Source organism: Cyanistes caeruleus, unplaced genomic scaffold (assembly GCF_971803275.1).
Source record: "Cyanistes caeruleus unplaced genomic scaffold, bCyaCae1.hap1.1 HAP1_SCAFFOLD_76, whole genome shotgun sequence".
NCBI lineage: Eukaryota > Metazoa > Chordata > Aves > Passeriformes > Paridae > Cyanistes > Cyanistes caeruleus.
This window is the reverse complement of record NW_028255888.1, coordinates 809,061-834,356: the sequence shown is the minus strand read 5'-3', so window position 1 is coordinate 834,356 and position 25,296 is coordinate 809,061. Positions and strand designations below refer to the sequence as shown.

Below are 25,296 nucleotides of genomic sequence, written 5' to 3'. Positions count from 1 at the left end.
CCCCTGAGCCTGCTGCCATGCTGCCACTCTGCCCCTCAGCAGCCTGTCCCCACAAGCCTGGGCTGCCTGGCTGCTGCTGCTGCTGCTGCTGCTGCTGCTGAGGGGCAGCGGGCAGAGGCAGAGCTGGCAGCCAGCTCAGCTCCCTGCTGCTACCCAGGCCATGGGGATGTGTCTGAGACCCTGTGCCTGACATGGAGCTCTGACCCCGCAGAGCTGCAATGACCATATGGAAGAGGATCTTGTACTCGCCCAGGACTGCACAGAGGGCACTCCTGATATTCCTGGATGTGCTGGGGGACTGGCCAGAGCACAGCAGGTGCACCTCGGATTGGAAGACCACGGGTGTCTTTGCCCTGGCTGTAAGTTTCTGGAACTGGCCTGCACTCACCCCAAGGCTGCCTCTCCAGCAGCTCTTCACCCTCCTTCCCCCACTGCATCTCCCTGCCTCAGGCACTGGGCTGAAACCAAGCCTAGGGGCAGCTTCAGGGCCACTAGGCCAGGTTCTCTCCCTGCGTCTTCCCTGTCCTCTCCCTGCCACACTCAGGCCCTGCTACACGGACACCTGGACACTGAGCCCTGTCTCAGGCTGCTTTGTCCCCTGCAGGCAACTGTGGTGATGTGGAAGATCCTCCAGGTGCCCTGCTGGCCAGAAGCTTTAACAGTGTATTTCCCCCAGCTCTTTGTGCATCTGCTCCTCCAAGTGTTCTTCAGCACAGAACAGATGCCAGAGGAGGGCTGGAACTTCTGGAAGAGTTGCCAGGAAGAACACGGCTTTGCCACCAGCCCCAACAGGTGCTCCATCCCAGTCCTCCTGCCCCTGCCACATCTCAAGGGCAGAAGCCAGTGCTCCCAGCATGACCTGGACTTTGCTGTGCACACAGGTTTGCAGTGCAGACCCTCAAGTCTCTCCTCTGCCAAATGCAGCATGAGGAAGCCGTGCTGTCAATGGAACACAAGTGTGGCTGGGACACGCTGCTGTGTGCTGACACCCACCACTATGCTATGGGTCTGCTGGCCAGGTGAGACCCCCTTCTCCCCACTGCCTCTGACACTTCTGCCCTGGGCCCAGGGCCTGGCCCAACACCATCCCCGTGCTTGTGGGCCAGAGGGCCTTGTTAGCAAGGGATGGCCAAGCAGACTGGGAAAAGGCTGGGAGAGGAAAGAGCCCACAAGGAGCTGCCTCCCAAGGAGCCGATGTCCACTCACATCCTTGGGGAGAAAGACCAGGCCCATGGGAGTGAGTCCCCTGGCAGAGGTTTGCTCAGGGTCCTGGTCCCATTTTTACCCTGCCAGGGAGATGCGCCACGCTTCTCTAGGGTTGTATTCCAGAACTGCATTGCACTTCCTCTGGCTGCTCAGAACACAAGAGCCATGCTGGGATCTGCCTGCCCTGGAATTCCTTGTGGAGGTGAGCCTGATGGCCAGCACTACCTCCCTGAGCAGCCTGCCAGCTCTCTGCCCTCTCATAGCCCCAGCTGCCTGGGACGCTGCCCGTGCCCTGTGCTGCTGCCTGGGCCCGGCCCTGTGCGGTTCCAGGCTTCTGCCGGCTGGCTTCCCTGTCACTGCCCTGTGCCTTTCAGATCCCAGAGTACCTGGACTCCAATGAATGCACTGACAGTGTTGTGCAGGTCTCCTCAAGGTGCCTGCAGAGCGAGTGCAGGGAGAGGTGTCACCTGGCGCTCAGGGCCCTTCTCCAGTTCATTGACCATCCCTCCATGGTGAGAAGGGGACAGTGGCTGAAGCTGGGGAATGCAGTCACTTGGGCTTGGCTGGGCTTGGCGCTCTGAGGCAACTGCTCCCAGCTCTCCTGACTCCTGCTTCAGCTGCCCCAGTGCTTCAGGACTGGCCTTTGTACTCTGGGTTCTGCCACAGCAGCAAGCTGCGATTTCACACACTTGTGTTCCACACAGGCGAAAAAAATGTGGAGCCTGACTGAAACACTCATGGAGCTACTTCAGGACAAGGATGCAGACATAATTGGGATGTCACTCATCATACTCAGCTTCATATTCACCTACAAATACATTGTGGTACCCAGCCCTATTGCCCTGCAGCTGGCTGAGGCGCTCCTGCCGCTCTTTGACCACGTAAGGCTCTGTGCCCTCAGCCAAAGGCACTGAGTGCTGCCCAGACACTTTGTACTCTGTAGATTTTAAGGACTGTGCCAACCTGAGCCTGGAGCACACAATGCTAACATCATTTACCCTTCCTTTCTTACAGGAGAATAGCCATGTGCAGCTGCTCTCTATAGGGCTCTTCCAAGTTACAGTGGATTTTTTGGGAAGGGGAAGAAATCCTTTGGAGATGCCTGTGCGCCAGAGCCTCCTGCCCCTGTTCTTCTATTGCCATGATGAGAACCAGCGTGTGGCAGAGGTGAGGATTCGTGGGCTGCTGGTGTTGCTCTGGGAGGGAGCTGGGCTGCCTCCTGCCCTGGTGCCTTGCCGGCCGCAGCCTCCTCCAGGCCTTGGCACAGGGACGTGGCTCCTGTGCCCTGGGCTGTGGGGCCAACTTTGGGTCTCTGCTGCTCTCCAGGCCTCCCTGGAAACGCTGCATTGTGCAGCCAAGTTCCTGAAGAGGAGGGATCTCCAGAAGCTGGAACAGGAGAACCTGTGGATGTTGGGCGACATCCTGGTACGGGTGGCCTGCAAGCCCCAGCCTCAGGCTGGAGAAGCCCCCTGCCCCTGGTGCCCAGTGTGTGCGGCTGGCCGGGCCTCAAAACTGGGGAGGGAGGCCGGGGCTGGCCGCAGGGAGCGCCCGGCCCAGGGGCACAGCCCGCGCCAGCCCTTTCCTCCTGCCGCTCTCTGCAGCTGGCACAGGACAGGAGCCGAGCGGCCGAGCACCTGCGCCGGGCCCTGCCGTCACCTGCAGAGCCCACAGGAGTCCCTGCGAGCGGCGGCCATCAGGTTCATCGGTGAGCCAGGAACCCGGGCTCCCTCCCCGCCCCGCCGCAGCTCGGGCCCAGCCGCGGCTGCTGCCCCGGCAGCGGCATCCGGGCTCGGCGCCCTGGAGCCCTGGCTGCCCTCGGGGCTGCTGCCGGCCTCTGGCAGCCGTGCCCTTGGGCTGAGTCAGGATGCGGCACGGGCCCGGGCTGAGCCCTGCCGGGCCAGGAGGGCGTGTGGCCCCAGGGCTGGCAGCGCCGCTGGCAGGGAGCTGTGCCGCTGGGGCCCTGACAGGCTCTGTGTTCCCAGGGATGGCCGGGCGGCTCCTGAGGGGGCAGCAGGCAGAGCTGCAGCTCATCTCCGAAGGTGAGTGAGGGCAGCGGGCTGACAGCGGCGGCTGGCGGGGGGAGCTGCAAGCCCTGGCCCGGCTGCGGGGGGCTCTGCTCCCTGTGTGGATGAGGGGCGGCGTGGGCAGAGCACACCGAGATTTCAGGGGTACGTGGGGCATTCGTGGCCAGCAGCTTCGGGCTGATCCCCTTGGTCCCTGCTCCCTGCTGGCCATGGCAAGAGCCGGCTGGCATGGCCCTGGCAGGGGGCTCTCGTTGGGTCACCGCAGGTCTGGGATCTGACCGTGGCTCTGTTGCTCTCTCTTCCAGCCCTTGAAGCCATGGCAGGTGACATCAGCCTTGAGGAGGGAAGCCTGGCCAGTGAAACCCTGGACCTTCTCAGGGCAGGAGACCGTGCCCCAATGTCCGTGTTCGTGAGGCTGAGAGATCAGCTCCACAGGGCATGGAGGTCACGGCCTCGTCCATGGGGCTGTGCCTGGCTGTGCTGCTGGAGCTCCACTGAGACGTGATCTGGGAGGCTCTGTCTGCTGTGGCCGCCTGATCCAGCAGGCATTTTCCATTTATTTCCAGTCTGTCCTTTTCGTGTAAAAGTTTTTGAAAAACTTGAAAATTAAAAACATAGAGGGATAAAGAGATAAGGGGAAAAAAGAAATAAAAAATATGAAAATAAAGGAAAAATCTCTTGAAAATATAAAAACTAAACAAAAAATTCAGTTACACTGTTTCTAGTGTGTGACAGAGTGCCTCGATTTTTCCATGGTGCTTGGTGCTTTCCGGACTTGTAGAGTTGTCTGGACACGATGTTGAGCTTGGCAGAGATTCCACAGCTGCTGGAGCCATTCCCAGTTTTCCTTCCCACCTGTAGTTTTTGATACCGTCATGTACATGACCATTTTTTCGCAGTAGTTGTGCCATTTTTCATATTCCTGATGCCCGGAATGCTTTTATTCCATTGAAATTTGGTTCAGCAGCTGGAAGATTTGAAATTCCCAACGCCCAGAATGTGTTATTCCCTAGAAATTAGGAAGGGGAGCTGGAGGATCTGAAATTCCCAACACCTGGAATGCTGTTATTCCACAGTGTTGAAGTCTGGAATACAGAGTGTGTGCCCTTGTTTCTGATACTTAGTTATAAGATCCAGAAAAACACTGAATTTCATATAACATGAAATTCATGAGCATGTTTTCATGGTGATACATGAAAACAAATGTTAAATTTAGATGGAAAAAGCTGAAAGTGTAAGTGTGTAGATTAGAAAGTTCTTTTAAATCACTGGGTGAAAAAGTAAGTTTAGAGAACAAGAGACAAGATGGAGGATTTAGGGTGTTGTCTCTTGTCCCTTCTTCTTTCTTCTTCATCTTCTTCTCCTAGAGGTTTTTGGGTAGTAGTAAGTGATTGGACAGAGAATGCCGCAGTGCATCACAGAGGTGATGGGTCATTGGGTCATTAAGAAAAATAATATATGTGTCTACTGTTAATTGGGTAAAAATAGGTATAAAGATAAAAGAACTGCGTATTTCGGGGTCATTTTGTGCATCAGACACGAAGTGTGCCACAAGGCCTTGTTTGTACCATCAGAAGAAAGAAATCTACCAGATTGCAAAGATTAACCTTGTGTAGCCAGCCTGGAGAGACCTGTTAAGTTTTGTGATGACCTTTTAATAAACACAAGAAACAAGATTCTAACGAGCTTGGGAGTTTTCTTCAAATCATAAGAACTGAGATAAGCAGGGCTCCCCACGAGGGAGGATCCCAAAAGAATTCAGTCCAAAGGAGGCTGAGAAATCCAAGAATAAAAAGAAAAATACAGAAGAGATGCAGCAGAAACAGAAACAGAAAAAGGATATTTATAGAAAAGTTACACACAGGAATTTGGGAGGAGAGCTGGAGGACCTCAAATTGCCAATTCTTGGAATGGTGCTATTCCATGAGAATTTTGTGGGAATTTGGGAGGGGAAATAAAGGATTTGAAATTCCTGATGTCTAGAATGCCATCATTCCAAGAGAATGTAGGTGCAGAACTGGAGGATTGCAAATGGCCAGTACTTGGAATGCCGTTATTCCATAGGAATTGGGTGGGAATTTGGAAACGGAACTGGAAGATTCAAATTTCCTGATGCTCGGATTGCCGTTATTCTATGGGAATTTGGGAGGGGGGATGGAAGATTTGAAATTCCTGAAGCTTGGAATGCTGTTAATCCATAGGAATTTGGGAGTGGAAATGGAGGATTCCAAATTCCCAATGTGTATAATGCTGTTATTCCATGGGAATTTCAGGAGGGAAGCTGGAGAATTCTTAATTCCTGACACCCAGAATGCCATTATTCCATGGGAATTTGAGCGGGGAGGTGGAGGAGTCAAAAATCCTGATGCCTGGAATGCCATTATTCCATGGGAATTTGGGAAGGGAACAGGAAGATTTCTAATTCATGACGCCTGGAATGCTGTTATTCCATGGGAATTTGGTGGGAATCTAACAGTGCATATAAAGGATTCCAAATTCTCAATTTCCAGAATTCTGTAATTCTATCTTTTTGGTGGGAATTGGGAAGGAGGGCTGGAAATTTTTTAAATTCTTGATACCCAGAATGCCATTATTCCACAGGAATCTGTGAGGGGAGCAGGAGGATTCCAAATTCTCAATGCCTGGAATGCCGTTATTCCATGGTTTCCATGTGCTGCCCAGCAAATCCAACCCCCGAGCTTCAAATCCAACTTTTGACTTTCAAATCAAACATTTGACCACATAAACCATCTTGGAATTCAAGTCCAACCTCGACTATCAAATTTAACCTTAAAACACCTGGGATGGGATGGGATGGGATGGGATGGGATGGGATGGGATGGGATGGGATGGGATGGGATGGGATGGGATGGGATGGGATTGATAGGACGAAGCTGCTTTTTTTATTTTCCCAGAATGCAAGAAAGACAGTCAGAAAAGCAGAAGGAAACATAACAGTATCTCTGTACTACTGAATTGTCCTGGGAAACTCAGAAATTGATGGTGTTCTGGTGCTACTGCCAATCCCTTCCATGGAAAAAATTCATTCCAGGAAGGAGCAACATCATCTGACAGATACCCAGAGTTGCCAGCAGTTGCTCCAAGAGCTCCTGCCATCAGCCCCTGCAGGAAGGAGCCCAGCTCCCAATGCACATGGGCTTTGGCTGCCCTCTGGCACAGAAGCCCCTCAGGGGCACAGGTCTCTGGGGCAGAAGAAGGGCACCAGCAGTGCCAGGGCTCGGGGGGTGGCAGGTCTGCTTCAGTGGGGACTCTGCCACACCTGCTGATTTCAGTGCTCGCTGGGCCCCAGGGCTCAGAGCAGCATTCGTGCCCTGGCCCACATGTTCCTTGTCTGTGTCACAGCCTGTGTGGGTTTAGGATGGTCACCAGACAGGATGTGTCCCAAGGAGGCCGTGCCAGCTTCTGTGCAAGGCCCCGTGCCCTTCCTGCTGCGGCTGTGTCGGCAGCCCTGGGGCTCCTTCTGCTGCCCTGAGCCCGCAGAGCAGGGCAGCATTTGCTGATGGTTTGAGCTGTTCCTAAATATCCTGTTGGGCTCATTCAATGTGTTCATTCCTTGTTTTCTCACAAACCAGGATTTTTGATTCCCAAACTTTGTCCAGATTGAGGAGGAGGCTGTGAGTAAGAGGAAGATGCCCCAAGACACCCAGGCAGGTGAGGAGGAAGTCAGTGCCCCTTTCCCCCTCTCTCCTGCTCCATCTCCCAGCCCAGCATGGCCCCCAGCTGCAGGAAAACCCCGCTGCTGATGCCGTCCTGCTGGGGACGCACAGGGGAGATCTCCTTCTCCTTCCCTCTGGCATGGAGGCAAATCCCATCCTCTCCTTGTACTTCCTCCCCCAGACGTGGAGCTGAGGATGGAGACCAGAAAGGACAAATCCCCACAGCAGAACCTCATAGACGAGGCTGTTTTGAGTGGCTCCAGAGTGCAAGAATCCAATAAGGAGGAAAATCCCTGGAGATCCTGCAAGAGGAGGGGCTCCAAACCCCTTTTCCTCTGAGGAGGAAAGATCCACCCTCTGACAGGATGGCAGCCAGAGACCCAGCCAGGGCTCTGAGCTGGTGGCCCATGAGCAGCTTCACAATGGGGAGAAGCCCTACAAGTGCTTGGAGTGTGGGAAGAACTTCAGCCACAGCAAGAGCCTGATTTGCCACCAGATGATCCACACTGGGGAATTCCCTATGAGTGTAGGGAATATGGGAAGGGCTTCAGCTGCAAATCCAATCTCATCATCCACCAGCGCATCCACACTGGGGAGAGGCCCTACGAGTGTCCCCAGTGTGGGAAGAGGTTCCAAAGTGGCTCAGATCTCCTCCAGCACCAATGGATTCACACAGAGGAGGGGCCCTTCCGCTGCCCCGACTGAGGGAAGGGCTTCAAGGACAAATCCACCCTCATCACCCACCGGCACATCCACACTGGGGAGAGGCCCTACAAGTGTGGGGAATGTGGGAACAGCTTCAGCTGGAGGTCCCAAATGAGCATCCACCAGATGATCCACACAGGGGAGAGGCCCTACGTGTGTCCTGAGTGTGGGAAGAGCTTCTCAGACAGCTCTCACTTGACCAAACCCCAATGGAGGCACCACTAAGGGAAGCCCTGCAAATGCCCCAAGTGCAGGAACAGCTTTGTGCACTGCTCCAGCTTCATCCCCCCTTGAAGGACCCATGTTGGCAAGACACCTGGTGATCCATGTTCCCTGTGATCCACACCTGTACCTCTTCCTGCCCATGGCAATATCATGATTTTGCATTGTGGAATGTCAGGGTCTGACCATGGCCCTGTCATTAGATTCAATCCCATCTCAGATCATTGCCAGGGGCAGGAAAAGGACTCGCTCTCTCTCTTCCAGGCATGAGAAAATACGTGGCCAGGAAGAGCCAGTTGCTGGTGTTGTAGTTTTCCCTGTAAATAGTTTGTCTTATCCCTCCTGTTACCAAAATTGTTTCTGTTCCTGTTTGTTCCTTATCTCGTTGCTGTTCCCAGCAAATTGTTCTTATCCCAACCTGGGATCTTTGCCTTTTGTGCTTTCCATGGCAGGCAGGAGGGAAGTGAGTGGCAGCGTGGTTTTAGGGGAGCAGGAAATTGGGGAATCCCATTCCTGAAGCCCTCTTCCCTCTGGTGCCCAGGGACAGGAGTGGAGGGAGCAGCTGGAGCTGAGGCAGGCAGGTTTAGGCTGGATGTGAGGAAAAGGTTTTTCCCCGAGGCTGCTGGGGCACTGAACAGGCTCCTCAGGGAGGGCTCCCAGCTCCAGGGCTGTCTGAGCTCCAGCAGCGTTTGGCCAGTGCTGCCAGGCCCAGGCTGGGATTGTTGGGGTGTCCTGTGCAGGGCCAGCAGTTGGACTGGAGGATCCCCATGGGTCCCTCCCAACTCAGCCAATTCTGTGGCTCTGGGATCCCATGAGCCTGGGGATGGGACTGCAAATGGTTGCCATGGCAATGGGCTCTGGCTCCAGGCCTGAGCTGGTGTCCACGGCAACAACTGAGGCAGGGGGTCTTCACAGAGCTGCCAAGGGACTGACCATAGCAACAGGGGACTGTGATGGTTGCCATGGAAACAGACCATAGCAACAGGAGGCAGTGGTCATTTCCATGGAAACAGACCATAGTTAGAGGGGACAGTGATGGTTGCCATAGAAATAAATCATAGTAACAGGGGGCTGTAATGGTAGCCATGGAAAGAGACCAGAGCAACAGGTCCTGGTGATGGCTGCCTACCAAGGATCAGATTTGTTACAGACCCTCAGAGGGGATCCATGGGGCCATTCCCAGAGTCTCCAGGCTGTTCAAGAGCTGCAATGTCACAGGCACAGACAGGGGCTACAGAGAGACCTCCCAGGGCTTTCTGGGGATGCTGAAGAGCCATGTGGTCAGACACAGTCACAGTAATTCCAGGGGACCTTGGGCTGCAAAGGCACCGCTCTGTCACAGGCACTCATGTAGGCTCCACGGTGACATCCCAGGAGTCCCCAGGCTGCCAAAGAGCCGGGATGTCACAGACAGTCCCAGGGCTTCCTGTAATGGGCAGAGTGGGAGCTTCTGGCAAAAGCTTTATTTCTTTATTGGAGAAACTCCTGCTGAGTCATGAAGTGGAGAAATGACACTCAACAGCCACCGTGGATCCTCAAACCCCTCCAGAATGCCTAGACTTACAAATCCCTTCTAAGCAAAGAGACTGGAAGCAGCTGGATCCAATTGCAGCCCCAGACTTTCTCAAAAGGTTTATGTGTACAGATTGGACAGGTGGAATTGAACTGTAATGCAGTTTGTCCCACAGGATTAAAAATGGAATACCATCTGTCTGTTGCCGCTGAAGATGAATAGATCACACGGACACAGGTTGAGGTGTGGTGAAAAGAAGAGAGAGTTTATTTTTCCTCCCAGGATTTATAGGCTTCTGACCATGGCCAGGGATTGGATGGTCAGGATAACACTTTCTCACTGCACTGGCCATGAGAGATGCCCATCACAAGACGTGTAACAGAAAGAATGTACACATATCTATGTTTACAGTTACTGTCCTGGGAAAGCACTTAGAAAACTATGTTAGCAAACTCAGAAGCTGAGTTTTCAGAGTGACAAACTCGAATTAAAATAAATAGATGGGCCTTGCTAAAATTAAAGGTAGATAGAGAGGCCTTGCTAAAATAGAGGTAAAGCATTGGCTAATAACTAATTGTCAACGTTATGCTTGTTCAGTTGGGCTTAGAGTGAGACATAAAGTATCTGGTAAAGAACTTCAAGAACATAAGACAGTTGCAAATCAGAAACTCATTGAAGATATGAAACAAGGAGCCCAGCCAAGGGTCCATTTGTCACTTTGCATTGAAAAGGTTGAAAGGGCAGAACGAGGAAGAGCCATATCCCTTCCTCCCTTCTGTGACCCCTCCTCAGAAAAAGACCACCGACCCATTTCAAGGAGCATGCTTAATTGCTTTTTTTCCTAAGTAGCATAGGAAGTGAAAAGTTGGTGGGAACTGGGTCATGAATATGTATTTGTATTCAATACTTCTGTAAATAAAAAGCCTGTATTCACCTGTGCTTGGGGCCGTGTGTATTAAGGGGTGACCTGACACATCAGCCCAGCACTGTGAATAAACATACACTTTTTAACCATAAAACAGTTAAAGAGTCTTTGTCTGTCTCAGTTGGATACCAGATCATATCCATATTTTAGTAAATCAGCCTTAAAATGAATCCAAAACTTGCATGTGGAAAAAAGAAAAGAATTTGGGGGTTCGGGAAGAGTAGGATGGATTTTGTTAACAGCAGATAGGAAAAAGCACCAACAGAAGGAACAATTGTTTTTGGAACACTCCCATGTGGAGTGACAGAAGAAGGTTATAGTCTTGAGCTCAGATTTGTTTTTGCAAGTGAAACAACAACAACAAGAACAATGATGATAATGATTAAAATAATGATGATAATGATGATAATGATGATGATGATAATGATAATAATATAATACAATAATATACATTTATATACATAATTAAAAATAGATAATGTGAAATAATGTTGACAGTACTGATTTGTGAGCTTTATCTGCTCACTGTAACACTAAACACCTTACAAAAAAGGACTGGCAAAGACCCAATTGTCAGTGGTAAACTTTTGTGAATTGTATACACAGAATAAAGGAGGAAGGGGTGAAATTGGCTGTTTTTATAGGGTTTGGTGATGCTGTGATGCCGAATGCTTTGTCTCTTCCTGTGAAAAGCACACTGATTAAGACTGCTGGGTTTTTCATGTACCACACTATCTACAAGCTGCAGGATTGGTTGAACAGGTGAAGGAGTTGTTAAAAGAGCAGTTGATAAAATGAGGAGATGGGAACCTGTCCTGGTGGAGAACCCATCTCCCAGATGTGTTCCATGCCCTTAACAATGGGCCCACTGGGGAAATGGAAACCCCTGGGTGTGCAGGGCTGCACCCAATTTGCAAACACAACCATGGACAGTGAGACTTGGACTGCCTGGGAAACAGTTCTGGGTGTGATGGCCCCTGACAGGGCCACCCCAGAGGCTGCAGGGCTGGACCTTCATGCACTGGAATTAATTAGGAAAAAGCCAAAGCAAATGAAAGTTAATAATACAAGAATAGGAATTCAGATTCCTCCAGGACGCTTTGCTTTGGTAACTGCTCACTTGAGCTTGGCCTTGCAAAGTGTTGATGTCATGGGAGGAGGAATTGATGCAGATTATCAAGGAGAAATTAAATTAAGTCTGTTAAACAATAATGAACAAGATTTAGTTTTCCAACCCCATGGCAGGGTAGTACAGTTATTAATATTGCAGTTTTGAAAACAATTGTGAAAGAAGGACATCTACCTCAAATCACCTCTGTTCATGGAGATCAAGAGTTTGGATCCAGCAGTCCTAATAATGGAGCCAGAGTGTGGGTCCAGAGGCCAAATGGCCCTCCAGAGGCAGCTGAAGGAACAGCTCTGGGGAAAGACAACACTGGTTGAATCCTGAAACCTGGGCATGAAGAATGGGAATATGTCCCTGCAGCCAAGCGTTCTCTGACACAACAAGCTGATGTTATGGGATATTGTTTTACAAATGCTGCCAGAGCAAATCTCCCTGTTTGCCCCAACGACCCCTTTGGAAAATGCTCTGATGCACGGGGCTCCATGTGAAGGCTGATGTGACACTGAGGGACTTCCATACCAATTCCAACTAGAAGCCTGGGTGCCCATCAAGGACTGGGACCTGGCACTTCTCCAGCCAAAGGGGAGAGGATCCCAATTTCCAGCTGTCCATGGTTGTGTTTGCAAATTGGGTGCAGCCCTGCACACCCAGGGGTTTCCATTTCCCCAGTGGGCCCATTGTTAAGGGCATGGAACACATCTGGGAGATGGGTTCTCCACCAGGACAGGTTCCCATCTCCTCATTTTATCAACTGCTCTTTTAACAACTCCTTCACCTGTTCAACCAGTCCTGCAGCTTGTAGAGAGTCTGGTACATGAAAAACCCAGCAGTCTTAATCACTGTGCTTTTCACAGGAACAGACAAAGCATTCTGTATCACAGCATCACCAAACCCTATAAAAACAGCCAATTTCATCCCTTTTTCCTTTATTCCTTGTATAAAATTCACAAAGTTTACCACTGACATTTCAGTCTTTGCCAGTTCTTTTTTGTAGGGTGTTTAGTGTTACAGTGAGCAGCCAAAGCTCACAAATCAGTACTGTTGACATTATTTCACATTATTGATTTTTAGTTATATATATAAATATATATTATTTTGTTGTTATTGTTATTGTTATTATTTTACTTGGACTAACAAACCTGAGCTCAAGACTAAAACCTTTTTCTGTATCTTCATGTGGGAGCATTCCAAAAACAACTGTTCCTTCTGTTGGTGCTGTTAACAAAATCCATCCTTGTCTTCCCAAACCCACAAGTTCTTTTCCTTTTTCCATATGCAATATTTGGATGCATTTTAAGACATCCTGCGGTTCAGCCTCTTTTAACCGACTGCTCCACTGCTCGCACGGTGCTCCCACCTCAGCCCCACTTCAGAGCCAGTGAACTCTGGGGAGGGCTTCCCTTCTGGGAATTTCAGATGGGACAGATTCCTTACATTTACATATAAAAAGTGATATTTTGTTGTGATCTGGCCAGACTTTGCCAATTTGGTTTCACCAGTGGGCAGGGTCAGCACCAAAGGCACCAACACCACCTGAAGGAATCAGTGTCACTTACTGCAGCTCCAAGCAGCAAAGGATCACAAAAGGAGCAGCTCAGCAATGCACCCAATCATCACTGCCAAAGATTGCCCGCAGGCATTAACAAAGATCCAGTTCCCATCAGACTTTGCCATCCCCAGATCCACCCATCAGCTGGGGAAGCTGTCACAGCCAAGGACTGGAGAGCCACTCCCGGACACTGGGAAATCCTGCAGGTGCCTCCAGCCACAGGTGAGGCTCAACCCCAGCTGTGAGAGAGGGCCCAGCTTTGATAGTGCTGAATAAACTGACAGCACTTCTGCTGTGGGAACATCTGGTTTCATCCTCCTCTTGGGTCCCTACCAAAGCCTGGCCAGGCCTCAAGGAGGAACCAAGGGAGTTGACTCTGTCCATACACCCCAAAAAAGGCCAGATGTCGGATTGAATGGCCTTGTCTGGCTTCTAAACACAGAAAGGTCAATCCATGTTTCATTGATGAGTGGATCCATCTACCACAGTGCTAATGACCATGCATATTTCAGTAATGAGCAGACAGACAGATAACCTCTGGTTGGAAGGTTCATCCAGAGGTCACCTTTGGCTCAGGGCCTGTTGTTCAGGCCTCACTCAGGGCCTGTTGTTCAGACCTTGGCACTTCAGGGACGAGGTTTAGTGCTGGGCTTGACACTGCTGGGTGACTGGCTGGACTGGATGAGCTCAGAGGCCTTTTCCAGCAAAATGGATTCTATAATTGCAGGATTCTATCTGCTGCATTCAGCTAGGTCCATTACTTAGGACCCCAGGACACTTAGCAGCATTACTTTGGCCCTAAAGCTCCCTCTTGCTCAGCTCTTGTGGCCTGAGGCTTCAGCTCCTTCAGCTCCTGGTGCTGAGCTGCTCACGCTGAACGAGACGACTCAGAGAGAAGAATACAGTTCATCCAATTCCTTCTGGGACACAGAGAAGGGAGGTGTGAAAACAGGAGCATTGTTAGGTGTGGCCTCTTCTCTGCCCTTCACACCTTTCAGGGCTTTGAACCAGCCAAGAGCTTCCTCCAGGAGTTCAATGAAGCAGCTGTTCCTGCTCCCAGGTCTGGCTCTTCCCAGTCTCTGACCTTGACTGCTTTTGTCCCTCTTGCTGTGCCCTCTGCTCCCCCAGGGCTCGGTGGCTGCTGCCCAGAACTGTGGGATTGGCACAGATCAAGGGGTCGAGTCCTTCCTTTCTGTGCCCTTGGAGCTGCCAGGTCACAGCAGCCTTTTCCATCTGGAAGCTCCACATGGAGAGGGAGTCCCCAGCTCTGTTCCTGGTGCAACATGCAGGAGCCCAGGGCTGCCATTTCAAGTCCCTGCCGGCACTGAGGGCTCCCAGGTGCCTCAGGCTGCTGTGACAGCGCTGCACAGGGAGGGAAGCATGGCAGAGGCTGCACTGAAAGTCAGCTCCATGTGATGTTGTTGGTACTGCTGGTGCTGGCACTGCTGGTGCTGCTGCTGGTACTGGTGGTGGTCCTGGTGCTGCTGGCACTGCTGGTGCTGCTGGTGCTGGTGTTGCTGCTGGCACTGCTGGTGCTGCTGCTGCTGTTGCTGCTGCTCGTGCTGCTGGTGCTGATCCTGCCCCCGGTGCTGTTGCTGGTGCTGCTGCTGCTGGTGCTGGTCCTGCTTCTGGTGCTGGTGCTGCTGCTGGTCGTGCTGGTGGTGGTGCTGCTGCTGGCACTGCTGGTGAAGCTAGTGCTGGTCCTGTCCCTGGTGCTGCTGCTGCTGCTGGTGGTGCTGTTGCTGGTGCTGCTGGTGGTGCTGTTGCTGGTGCTGCTGGCGCTGCTGCTGATGCTGCTGGTGCTGCTGGTGCTGGTGCTGGTGCTAATACTGCTGGCACTGCTGGTGCTGGTGCTGCAGCTGGTGCTGGTGATGCTGGTGCTGGTGCTTCTGCTGGTGCTGGTGCTGCTGGTCCAGCCCCTGGTGCTACTGCTGGTGCTGGTGCTGCTGGTGCTGCTGGTGCTGCTGGCACTGGTGGTGGTGCTGGTGCTGGTTCTGCTGGTACTGGTGCTGGTGCTGCTGGTACTGGTGCAGGTGCTGCTGACGCTGCTGCTGACACTGCTTCTGCAGCTGCTGTTGGTGATGGTGCTGCTGGCACTGCTGGTCCTGCTGCTGGTGCTGGTGCTGCTGGTCCTGCTGGTGGTGGTGGTGGTGGTGCTGGTGCTGGTGCTCCTGCTGGTGCAGCTGGTGCTGCTGCTGGCACTGCTGCTGCTGCTACTGCTGGTACTGCTGGTGCTTCTGCTGCTGGTGCTGCCACTGATGCTGCTGGTGGTGATGCTGCTGCTGCTGCTGGTTTATGCTGGTGCTGGTCCTGTCCCTGGTGGTTCTGCTGCTGCTGCTGCTGCTGCTGCTGCTGCTGCTGCTGATGCTGCCACTGTTGCTACTGCTGGTACTGGTGGTGCAGCTGGTGCGGGCGGTGCTGGTGTTGGTGCTGGTGCTGGTGCTGCTGCTGGTGATGCTGTTGGTGCTGCTGCTGCTGGTGCTGGTGGTGATGCTGTTGGTGCTGCTGCTGCTGCTGCTGGTGGTGCTGGTTCTGCTGGTACTGCTGGTTCTATTGGTGCTGCTGTTGCTGCTGCTGCTGCTGCTGGTGCTGCTGCTGGTGCTGCTGGTGCTGATCCTGCCCCTGGTGCTGCTGCTGGAGCTGGTCCTGCTTCTGGTGCTGGTGCTGCTGCTGCTTGTGCTGGTGGTGGTGGTGCTGCTGCTGGCACTGCTGGTGAAGCTAGTGCTGGTCCTGTCCCTGGTGCTGCTGCTAGTGGTGATGCTGGTGGTGCTGGTGCTCCTGGTGCTGCTGGTGCTGGTACTGCCACTGATGCTACTGCTGCTACTGGTGCTGCTGGCGCTGGTGCTGCTGGTGCTGCTGCTGCTGCTGCTGGTGCTGCTGCCACTTCTGCGATCATATTTCCAGCACTGCCCCACACTGAGTGATCAGATCCAGGCACTGCTGCTGCTCCCTCGGGACCAGCCCCAGTTTGGTTGTTGCTGTCAGTGCCAGCACAAGCCATGGCTGGAGCAGCAGGTGCTGACAGTGCCCCAAGGCCAGGGGCTGGAGGGGTCCCTGGGCTGGGGCTGGGAGGGAGCTGCCCCTTGTTCTCCCTGTGCCTCACGCAGAGCTGGGCCGGGCACAAGTGGGGCAGCAGAGCCAACAGGGAGCCTGCGAGTCTCTTCCAGCCGTGCCTGCTCAGAGTTTGGCCTTGGAGCTTCAGGTGGGCAAAGGCAGCTGCTCTGCTCCCTCTGCATGTCCCTGTGTTCAGCAGTGCTGCTCCATCAGTCTGTGCCCAGCAACGGGGAAAAGCCTCAGCCCTGCAGGGCCAGGAGCTGCTGGGCTCTGCCTGAGCAGCTCAGCCAGCGGGAAGGGAGCTGCTCCACACAGGAACCAGGAGCAAAGGACACTTCTTTTTCATAGCATGATTTCTGTTTTAAGGGGAAAAATGCAGAAAAATAAAAGGAAAAAACTTCTATAAAATGTGAAAGATAAAAACAGAACCCGAGCGTGCAGTGAAAAATCTTCTGTAACTTTGAATTAAGGAGTAATTGGTCTTTTGAAACATAAAACTCACTTATCTACTTTGTAAATGTGCTGATGGCATGATGCATCTTACCGGCCTCAGGAACCTTTTTGAAAAAGTTTTTGGGGTTGGATTCCAACATTGTTATTTTAAATTGTGGTGAAATTGGAGTGAAGCAAGAAGAAAGTGCTTTGCGCTTTGCCAGCTCCAAGCAGCACTGGGAATCTAAACTCTGTGAAACCCCAAATCCTTTAGAAGGTGCCCTTCCTTCTCACCCTGTGAATGAGCTGCACATTCCCTTTCAAACATTCAGGGGTTTCTTAAAGATGCAAAGTCCCACTTACAGCTTTTTGCTCTGGTTTGGAAGTGCAGAGGGGCGATTCTTCATCCATCAGCTCCAGACTGCACTGCCTCAGGAACACAGCAGTGGCACTTCTAGAGGAGGAAGAAAGTGCAATTGCACAATTGCAGCCAAAAAGAAAGGAAGAGTGGGACACAGAAAACATCCTGTGCAGATGCAGGCATTCAGCTGGGACTGTGGAGAGTTTGGGTCCTTGCCAATTATATGTGTGTCCCTAACTGCAATCTCTTGGCCTGCAGGAGAGTCTCACTCACCTGCAAAAGCAGAAAGCTCAGGCGGTGTGCTGGGAACGGGCTCGTGTGATGCAAAGCTGTCAGAGCAATGGGAGGGCAGGGTGAGCCCAGCTGTGCCTGGGGCTGCGGCCAGCAGAGCCATGGCAGAGCCCAGAGCAGCCTCAGCATCCGCAGAGCCCGGCTGCAAGGAGAGAAACCAAAAACCGCCCGTCAGCTGAAGGCTCCTGTCCCCTTGTCCCAGCCACCCGCGGTGCCCAGGCCATGCTGGCCGTGCTCAGAGCTGGGCCCAAAGCTGCCCATCACTGCTGCCTTTGGGAGCAGAGCAGGAGGGCAGGCCATGTGCCCAGCCTGCAGCCAGCCACGGCAGACCCAGCCCCTCAGCAGCTGTCCAGAGACAAAAAGCAGCTTGGCAGCCAACTGAAGAATTGCTTGCATCCACCCCAGCCAAGGGGGGAACCTTTGGTGCCTGGCCAGGCTGTGCCATGCCCAGATCTGGGAGCATCCCCTGGCTGTGGACTCACCTGCAAATTGGGCGTGGAGCAAGTCTTTGAAGAAGACATGCCAGAATTGAAATCTATCACCTTCAGCTGGCCAGCTGGAGGAAGAGATTGCCATCCTTGAGGTTGTCCTTGGTGTCTCCAGCAGCAGCCCCAGCTGGTAACAGCTTCTCCAGGGGCTCCTTCTCCTTGCCTAGGGGCCAGACCAGGCTGTCAGTGCTCTGCCCAGGGTCCCAGCCATCAGTGAAGCAGACAAGCAAAAGCAGTGGGAATGGTGGCCACCAGTGCTTGCCACACCAGGTGTCCAGCTCAGCTCCAGCCCAAGAGCTGTGTGTTCCCTTCTGATGACCCCTGCTCAGAGCTACAGGCACGACAAAAACAGCCTGGTTTGCTTTGCCACCGATTGCCAAGAAATGTGTGGAGCTGTTACCTGCCAGGCCCCTGGATCCAACTGTGCATGTGGATCTCTCCCATCTCCTAGGGCAGATGAACAGCCTGCATCCAAGGATCGCGGAAAAGGTCTTCTAAGGATGGCCTGTCCGAGGGTTGCATGGACAAACACCTCTTAATAATATCTTGGCATTCTGAAGAGAGAAACCAGGAATCACCAGTCAGTTGGAGAAGTTGCCGCCCCCTTCCAGTGCCCAGGCCATGCTGGGTGTGCCCAGAGCTGGGCCTCAACTTCCCCATGGATTCCCTGTTTGTAGGAGAGCAGGACATGTGCCACCTCCTCAGCAGCTGCCAGAGCAGGATGCTCATAAGCCCACAGCTGTCTCCCAAGCCCGGTGTTCCCCCTGTGCCCAGAGATGAGGATTCACCTTGGGAGAGCCGTCGTGGGAACAAGATCCGCCCCCAGATGATCTGCTGGCCCCTCATGAATGGGTGCTTCCCTATGACCAGCTGGTAGAGCAGGAGGCCCAGGGACCAGATTGTTGCTGCCTGGCCATGGTAGCGTTGCTGGTGGATCCACTCTGGTGGGCTGTAGGACAGGGTTCCTGTGGAACACAGATGGAGATCATCAGGGGGATGCTGCTGCTCCCAGAGCCTGGCCCCAGCATCCCTGGGCATGTGGGGGCTGCCCCAGCGGCACACGGGGTGACCCACTGCCCTCTTGCCAGCACCTGGCACTTGGCTACAAACCCAGGGTTGGAAAAGAAGCCACTGCTGCTGCAAGAGGGCAGCAGAAGCACTGGGGAGGCCCAACCATGACAAGCAAATAAAAACCCACCCCATGGTAGAGAAAACACACTCTCCACCCTGCCTGCATGGCCTCCAAAAAATTGTTAATAATCCAAGGCAAACGTGGGGAGCAGAGGAGATCAAGCCCTTCCTCACTGACTCACTAAACTCTCTGGGGCATGGGGTCAGACCCCTGCCCTCTTCTACCCCCATGGGGGTTTTTGTCAGGCTGGCTGTCCCAGCCCCAGCCCAGGGCACAGTGGGTGCTGAAGGCTCTTGGCAGGGCTGGGAGCTGGCCCCCCCTCACACCCCCATCCAAATCAATTTGCCTCAAGCATTGATCCCATCCTGGCAGCACCACGGGGAATCCCCGGTGCCACAGCCAGGCTGGGCCATGAGATGGCCAGGAGCATCCCCTGCGAGGGCTCACCTGCAAACTGGGTGTAGGCTGTGTCTTGCAGGAAGGCGCCACAGCCAAAGTCGATCAATTTCAGCTGCCCAGTGGCCAGGTCGAGCAGGATGTTCTCCGGTTTTATGTCCCTGTGCAGGACCCCGCAGCTGCTGCAGTGCTGCACGGCCTCCAGCACCTGGCGAAAGAGCCCCCGCGCCTCCTCCTCTGGCAGGAACCTCCGCTCCGCCAGCAAATGCGAGAGGTCCTGGCACCGCTGTGGACGCTCCAACACTAACACGAAGCTGTCGGGGAGCTCAAGCCACTCCAGCAGCTGAATGACTGCAGCACAGCCAGAGGACACCCTGTCCAGCAGCACAATCTCCAGGGGAGCACGGGTGCCGTCGGGCTGCGGGAGGAGCACGGTGCTGTCAGTGGGGCTGAGGCCGGGCCAGGGCTCTGGGACCCCTCAGCCAGCCCGGGATGCTCTGCACACCCCGCTCACCCCACGCCCGCTCTCCCCGCAGGGCTCTCGGCGGCTCCCACCCCGCCGGGCCCCGGCTCATCCCTGCCCGGCACGCCCCGGCTTCTGCCGCTGGCCCCGCACACTCACCAGCTCGCCCCAGAGCCGGACGCGATCCCGCGGCACACATTTGATGGCCACCTGCGAGCAAGGAGCAGCAGAGGCTTGAGCTCGCTGCCCGCCCCGCCGCGCCCCCGCCATCTCCTCCGCCCCCTCCTCCTCCTCCTCCTCTGCCCACCGCTCACCGGGGCGCCGTCCGAGAGTCGCGTGGCCGCGAAGACGCTGCCGAAGCCGCCGCGCCCCAGCAGCGGGCCCAGCTCGTAGCGCTGCTGCAGGGCCTCCTGCGCCTTCCCTGGGGGCGAGTCGCGGCCATCAGCGCTCGGCCCGGGGACAGGAACGGCCCCCGAGCGCTCCCCGAGCTCCCCGGGCCGGGCATCCGCAGGCGTTCCCTCATTGGAACGCGGCAGCGGCGGCTCGGGGCCAGCGGCCGCGCTGCTGAGCGGCGGAGCTCGGGCCGGGGAAGCCGCAGCGGAGGCGGCGGCAGCGGCCCCGCCGCCTGTGTCCTCCGCGGGCCCCGGGAGGAGCCGGGGCCGGGGCCGGGGCCAGGGCCGGGGCCGGAGCCTGCGTCGGGGCCGTGGCCGGGATCGGGCAAGGCGGAGCCAAAGGGCAGCGATTCCGCCCCAGCCCCAGGCAATGATGCCCGCCCAGCAGCGCCAGCGCCAGCACAGCCAGAGCCCGGCGGAGGCGAGACCACGGCGGGACGGCCGGGGACGGGGCCGGGACCGGGGCCGGGGCAACCCCGCCTGGGCCCGTGGGCGGGTCCGGGGGCGGGCCGGGGGCATGGCCCGGGCGGGTACGGGGAGAGGGAACCTGGAAGAGAGGGGGACGCAGGAAAAGGGAGACCCGGAGGGAATGTGGGACAGTGGGAAAGGGAGAGGAGAGACAGAAAAGTGATAAATTTGATGCTTTCGCTGCTTCCACTGCTGCTGTTGCCGCCGCTGCTGCTGCTGCTGCCGCTGCCGCCGCTGCAACTGAAGCACCGGGACCGTTTGTCCCCGTGTCCGTTTGTCCGTTGCCCGCTCGGCCCCGGCCCGAGCCCCGCACTCCCCGGGCAGCCCCTGAGCCTGGCCAAACACGGGAACTTTGCCGTGTTGAGCCAAGAGCCAGAGTCTTGACTCCTGCACAGGGGCACAGGAATGCCCTTGGCTGCTGCTGTGCCTTGTCCCTGCTGAGGGTCAGACACCGTCTGAGCACATTCCCTGAATGCAGAATTTGTACCCGACCCAAGCACTGCACTTGTGTCTCCAGCATTGCTTTCCAAGGAAAACAGGGCAAGGCAAACTGGGTATAGCTCATGGTATTTTACAGTGTCTAAAACTTGCCAAGTCTCAGATCTTAGAGGTGAGATCCATTTGGAATGAATGGGATGGAGAAAGTGCAAGATGGAAAAGGGGAACATAAAAATAAATAGAGAAAAATAGAGAAAAACATATTGGTTGTTTCTTTTGATTTGATTTTCATTTCATAAGAAAGTTGTTTCAATTTTCCCAGAATCTTCTCCACAGTCCCGTCTGTTCTTTCCAAAAACCTGTTTTGGACAACAAGGCGCAGCTCCTATCACAAGATATGCCCCCAGCTGCAGCTTCTCTTGGTTTCCCACACTGTAAGTGACTGCAGCACAACTCTTGCAGCAAAGCAGGACAAATATTTGAAGCACTTGACAATTTGTTTTTTCTTTTCCTTGTGGACAGGGGAGTTGTGCCATTGGTAAGGTTTTCACTGTTACTCTTCTACCCAAAGAAAACATGATGAGGTACCGGGAATTGTTAGGGAATACAAGCCTGGCTGAATGTGGAGAAAGAATCTCCAGGGTGTGCAGCCAGAAGTGGAGAGCTGATCATTCCAAATCCCCCATGGACATCTGGAAAGTGATCTGGAACATGAAAATGGGCTGACAGAGAGACTTTGTTTCTGTGTTCAGTTTAGATGATTCTACATCTCTTGCACTGGGAGAAATCAAGAGCACAATCAGTTGATGATAAGCATCAGAACATGATAAGCTGGACCTCTCTGGATGACAGAAAGAATGTGAAAAGGAGAAATGCAGGGAATGACTTGGTGAACTTTGTATATAAGAAGGTACATTTTTTCCTAATAATTTCCAATTCATTCCCTTTGTTTTATCCTTTTAAAAAGGCCAATTGCATCTCAGATTCCCCATGAAATGAGAACCCTGAGCTTGTGGGACTGCCTGAAAGGTGCCCTGTTCCTTTTTCTTCTGCTGCTCAATAGAAACAGTGAAGCGAGTTGGGGAGTTCTGTTTTTCCTTTCTCCTGGTCGACATTTTCATTTTATTTGCCACTGTAAAGGCAATTTCTGTGATGGCCTCTGTCAGTTGATTCTATTTCAGCATGTAATAAAGAATTGGGTAAATAAAAATTCGGAATAAGAGGTTTAAATAAAGTATGTGTAATTATAACTAATGAAAATATGGAATAAGGAATTCTCCTCCAGGTCGAGGCAGAATTCCTTTTCCAAAGTCACGGATTGCAAAAGAACCCCCCCAGATAACAAGCTTCAGCAAGCTCATCAACTCGGAGGAAAGGACAGGACACAGGCCATCATAGAAACAAAAGAACTAGCCTGAAAGTCTACCTCCAGATAAAGGCAACGCCCGGCCGATTTTGGCCGGAGACCATCAAGCAAGACAAAAGGGACGAGCCCCAGGAAAATGGTCGTTGCCAGAATTGAACACCACACCCGCCAAACCCATACTACAGAAACTCAATCAAGAAAGACAAAGAAGAGACTACTCCTCCGAGATATCCATCGGCGCTAGCCCGGATCCCTCGATTCTGCTGTGATGAAATATGTTAAAATACATACAGACTCACTTTGCATTTGAGGAGACTCTGCCCGGACACTTACTGATTCAATGTTCTAGGCCAGGAAATCCATTCACCCGACAATCAGGGACACTTGGTGAATGGAAACTGGTTGGAATTCTAGCCTGGGGACATAAAATCCCTATAAAAACCCAGGCCAGAGAACCCTCAGACGTGGATTTGGGAACACCTATACCTTGCGTATAGACCCTGTCCACCCAGCGCTGCGCTGTCCATTTATTGTGGTTTTTCCTCGCTGTTTGTTGCTTTATTAATTTATAATAAATTTATCTTTGTTAATTTTTAATCTGCCGTTGCATTTATAACAAGCAGCAGCAGCAACAGGGCTGTGTTTGAGCACTGCAAATGTGACCTGTGTGGCTTTAATTCTCTTTGATTTTGTGCTCAGGGCCTTGGGAGCATTTGGAGATCTACTACTCATGAGGCCTTTTTAACAAGCAGTCCGAGTTCCCTGTCAGAAAAGCACAGTGGGCCGCACTGATTGAAAGAGGCAATTGCAGCTGTACTGCTAAAATTCAAGTGGCAAGCAGAAGAGGGGCAAGAGCAGCCAGGATCTACAATTGCCAAGGCCAAGGCACCAACAGCCTCCTGCTGTCACCTCAGGGTGAGTAAAACAGTGCTGAAAACAGCGCTGGAACCCGATCCTTTCTTCCTCTGAGGGCTGGCTGAGGGCAGCAGAGGCGGGCCTGAGGAATCAGGGCTGTTTGTGGGGGATTGTTGCTGTAGTCCAGAATTGCCCTGGCAAAAGCCCTGGGAAGCCGAGGCAGGAGCAGGTGGGAAGGGCCGGCGCTGCTGCTGCTCGTGGCCGGGAGCCCCGGCCGGGCCGGGCCTGCGCCCGCTGCGCTGCGGCTGCTGCTGCTGCCAGAGCCGGGCGGGACTCAGGGACAGGGAATGGACACGGGGGGACAGCAAAGGCCTTGGGGGCTGCAGGGATGTTGGCACTAGGGCCAGCGCCTGCACAGAGCTTCAGCCCGCAATGAACCCCGAGGGAAACGCTGGGGAAAGGCTCCATTCAGCCTTTGTTTACTCGTCGCTATGAAGGGACCGAAATAAAAGGAGAAAGAGCAGGGCCCGACCCCTTCTCCTTTGGGAGGAGCCCCGCGCCTGGAGCTGAGAGGGGCCGTGAGGAAAAATGAGGGGCCATGAAGGGCTTTGAGAGGCCATGAGGGACCATGAGAGGCCATGAGAGGTTTTATGAGGCCATGAGAAGTTCTATGGGGCCATGAGGGGCTGTGAGGGGCCATGAGGAGCCTCAGCCCTGGCAGGAGGGGGTCCCACCATGTCCCCAGGGCAGGGCCGCCGTGAGGGGCCGCGAGCGCAGACGTGGCAGCAGAGCGGGCTTGGGGCGCCTCTGGGAGGGGATGAGACCCTTCCCCAGCTCCAAACTACACCAAACCCAGCATTAACAGGATTTTCCGTCTTTAGAATCCACTGGCAACTTGGAGTTGAGTGTCCAGTTTAATTCTGGTGGGAAAAACAAGGGAATTTTCCCAGTGTGTGACATCCAGCATTTGTTATTTATGTCTAAGATTTAAAAGTCTTGACAATGAAAAGTAATACTAAAAAATAATAATAACAACAACAAGACCAAGAAATAAAGCCCCGAATCCCAACAATCAACTCAGAAACATGTTTTTGTTTGTAGTAATAGAGTAGTACTAAAGAAATAAATGAAAGCGATTTAATTTGTAATTCAGACAAAAGATGTTTCATCTTTTTCCAAGGTTCTGGTCCCCTTCCTCCAGGGTCATTTCCTTTACTCACCCACTTTCTAATAGCTAGAAGGGAGTTAAGGCCATTGGAAAAGACAACAGCTCCTGTTTCCAAGATTAGCAGCCACCACTCCAGGGACCCTGAATTGCCCCCAGGCACGTGTGTGCACTTGAAGGGTGAGCGGGTGTTGGGGACAGAGATCTCAAACTCCTTCTAAGGCTGTGAGAAACCCACAAGTAGCAAAGTATCATTGTGGGTCAGCTCCTGCTGAAATTCCATTCCCCCACACCCTCCAAATGGGCAGGCAGGGCTGGGCTCTGGCAGGGCTCAGTTTTGAGTGCCTTGTGCTCCCTGGCATGGAAGTGATCCTATGAACTCTGGTATTGATGGACTGTGGTATGGCTGCTGAAAGAGGAGGGGGAATCTCAGGAGACAGGAATGTCTCTTGTTCTCCCTTCTCCCTGCAGAACCCCCTCTCCAAAGAGAAATGCCTGTGCCGGGTTTCCATGAGACCCCTTCCCTCAGGCCAGTGTCTGAGCCACTGTGTGGTCTGCAGGAGCCAAAGCCAGAGGAGTCCCAATATCAGTCACCCCACGGTCCCCACACAGCAGGAGAAAGCACTGCTTGCAGTGGGGCTGCTGATCTGTGACCTGTCCTGGTTCCATCCACCCCACTCCTCTCAGCCACAGGCACCAGAAGGATCCCAGGAAAGCCACAGTGCTGTACCAGATGCCAGGAGCACTCCCTGCTGTGGCCTCAGGGATGCTGGGTGACCTCGTCGATGAGGATCTCTGACTGGTGATGGAATGTACAGTTACAGCAGAGAACGTTGCTTGTTTCTAGAACTAGAACAAAGATCCCAGATGGAACAAGCCTTGCTGGTTATAGTCAGAAGCATCAGTGACCAAAAGTTGTATTTCCTTTGGTTTGGTCACTTCTTTGTTCGTTCTCAGTGTTCAGGCTGGGCTGTGGGGTGTCCTCATTTGCTGCATTTTCTGAGCTCCTCTTGGATCCTTTGAGCAATAGGTTGTGCCCTCTGAGGAT

General features: G+C 53.5%; 1 protein-coding gene and 2 long non-coding RNA genes across 3 annotated transcripts; 1 reads left to right on the top strand and 2 right to left on the bottom strand.

Moving 5' to 3' along the window:
* Positions 1-2,374: 2,374 nt before the first annotated feature.
* On the top strand, positions 2,375-4,906 carry LOC147646898 (uncharacterized). Its single transcript, XR_015281771.1, has 2 exons — positions 2,375-3,245; positions 3,536-4,906. It is a non-coding gene; the product is annotated as an uncharacterized LOC147646898 (long non-coding RNA).
* Positions 4,907-16,069: 11,163 nt separating this feature from the next.
* On the bottom strand, positions 16,070-17,227 carry LOC111942582 (uncharacterized). Its single transcript, XR_002870602.2, has 3 exons — positions 17,068-17,227; positions 16,797-16,887; positions 16,070-16,357 (listed from the first exon to the last, which is right to left on the bottom strand). It is a non-coding gene; the product is annotated as an uncharacterized LOC111942582 (long non-coding RNA).
* A 340-nt stretch (positions 17,228-17,567) lies between these two features.
* LOC147646897 (serine/threonine-protein kinase pim-1-like) lies at positions 17,568-20,475 on the bottom strand. The gene is made up of 7 exons (XM_086872720.1): positions 20,360-20,475; positions 19,879-20,254; positions 19,724-19,774; positions 19,153-19,519; positions 18,362-18,538; positions 17,974-18,127; positions 17,568-17,736 (listed from the first exon to the last, which is right to left on the bottom strand). Exons 1-6 carry the CDS (start codon positions 20,473-20,475, stop codon positions 18,021-18,023), a joined length of 1,194 nt encoding a protein of 397 aa, XP_086728846.1. The 3' UTR covers positions 17,568-17,736; positions 17,974-18,020.
* Positions 20,476-25,296: the final 4,821 nt, after the last annotated feature.

Bases quoted from the DNA above. Each gene is read 5' to 3' on its own strand.
- LOC147646897 (XM_086872720.1), bottom strand. From the start codon at position 20,475: ATGCCCCCGGCCCGCCCCCGGACCCGCCCACGGGCCCAGGCGGGGTTG. The intron at 19,520-19,723 runs GTGAGTGTGCGG...CTCCTCCCGCAG, and splicing joins TCCGGCTCTGGGGCGAGCTG to CCCGACGGCACCCGTGCTCC. The intron at 18,539-19,152 runs GTGAGCCCTCGC...TGTGTTCCACAG, and splicing joins AGCCTACACCCAGTTTGCAG to GAACCCTGTCCTACAGCCCA.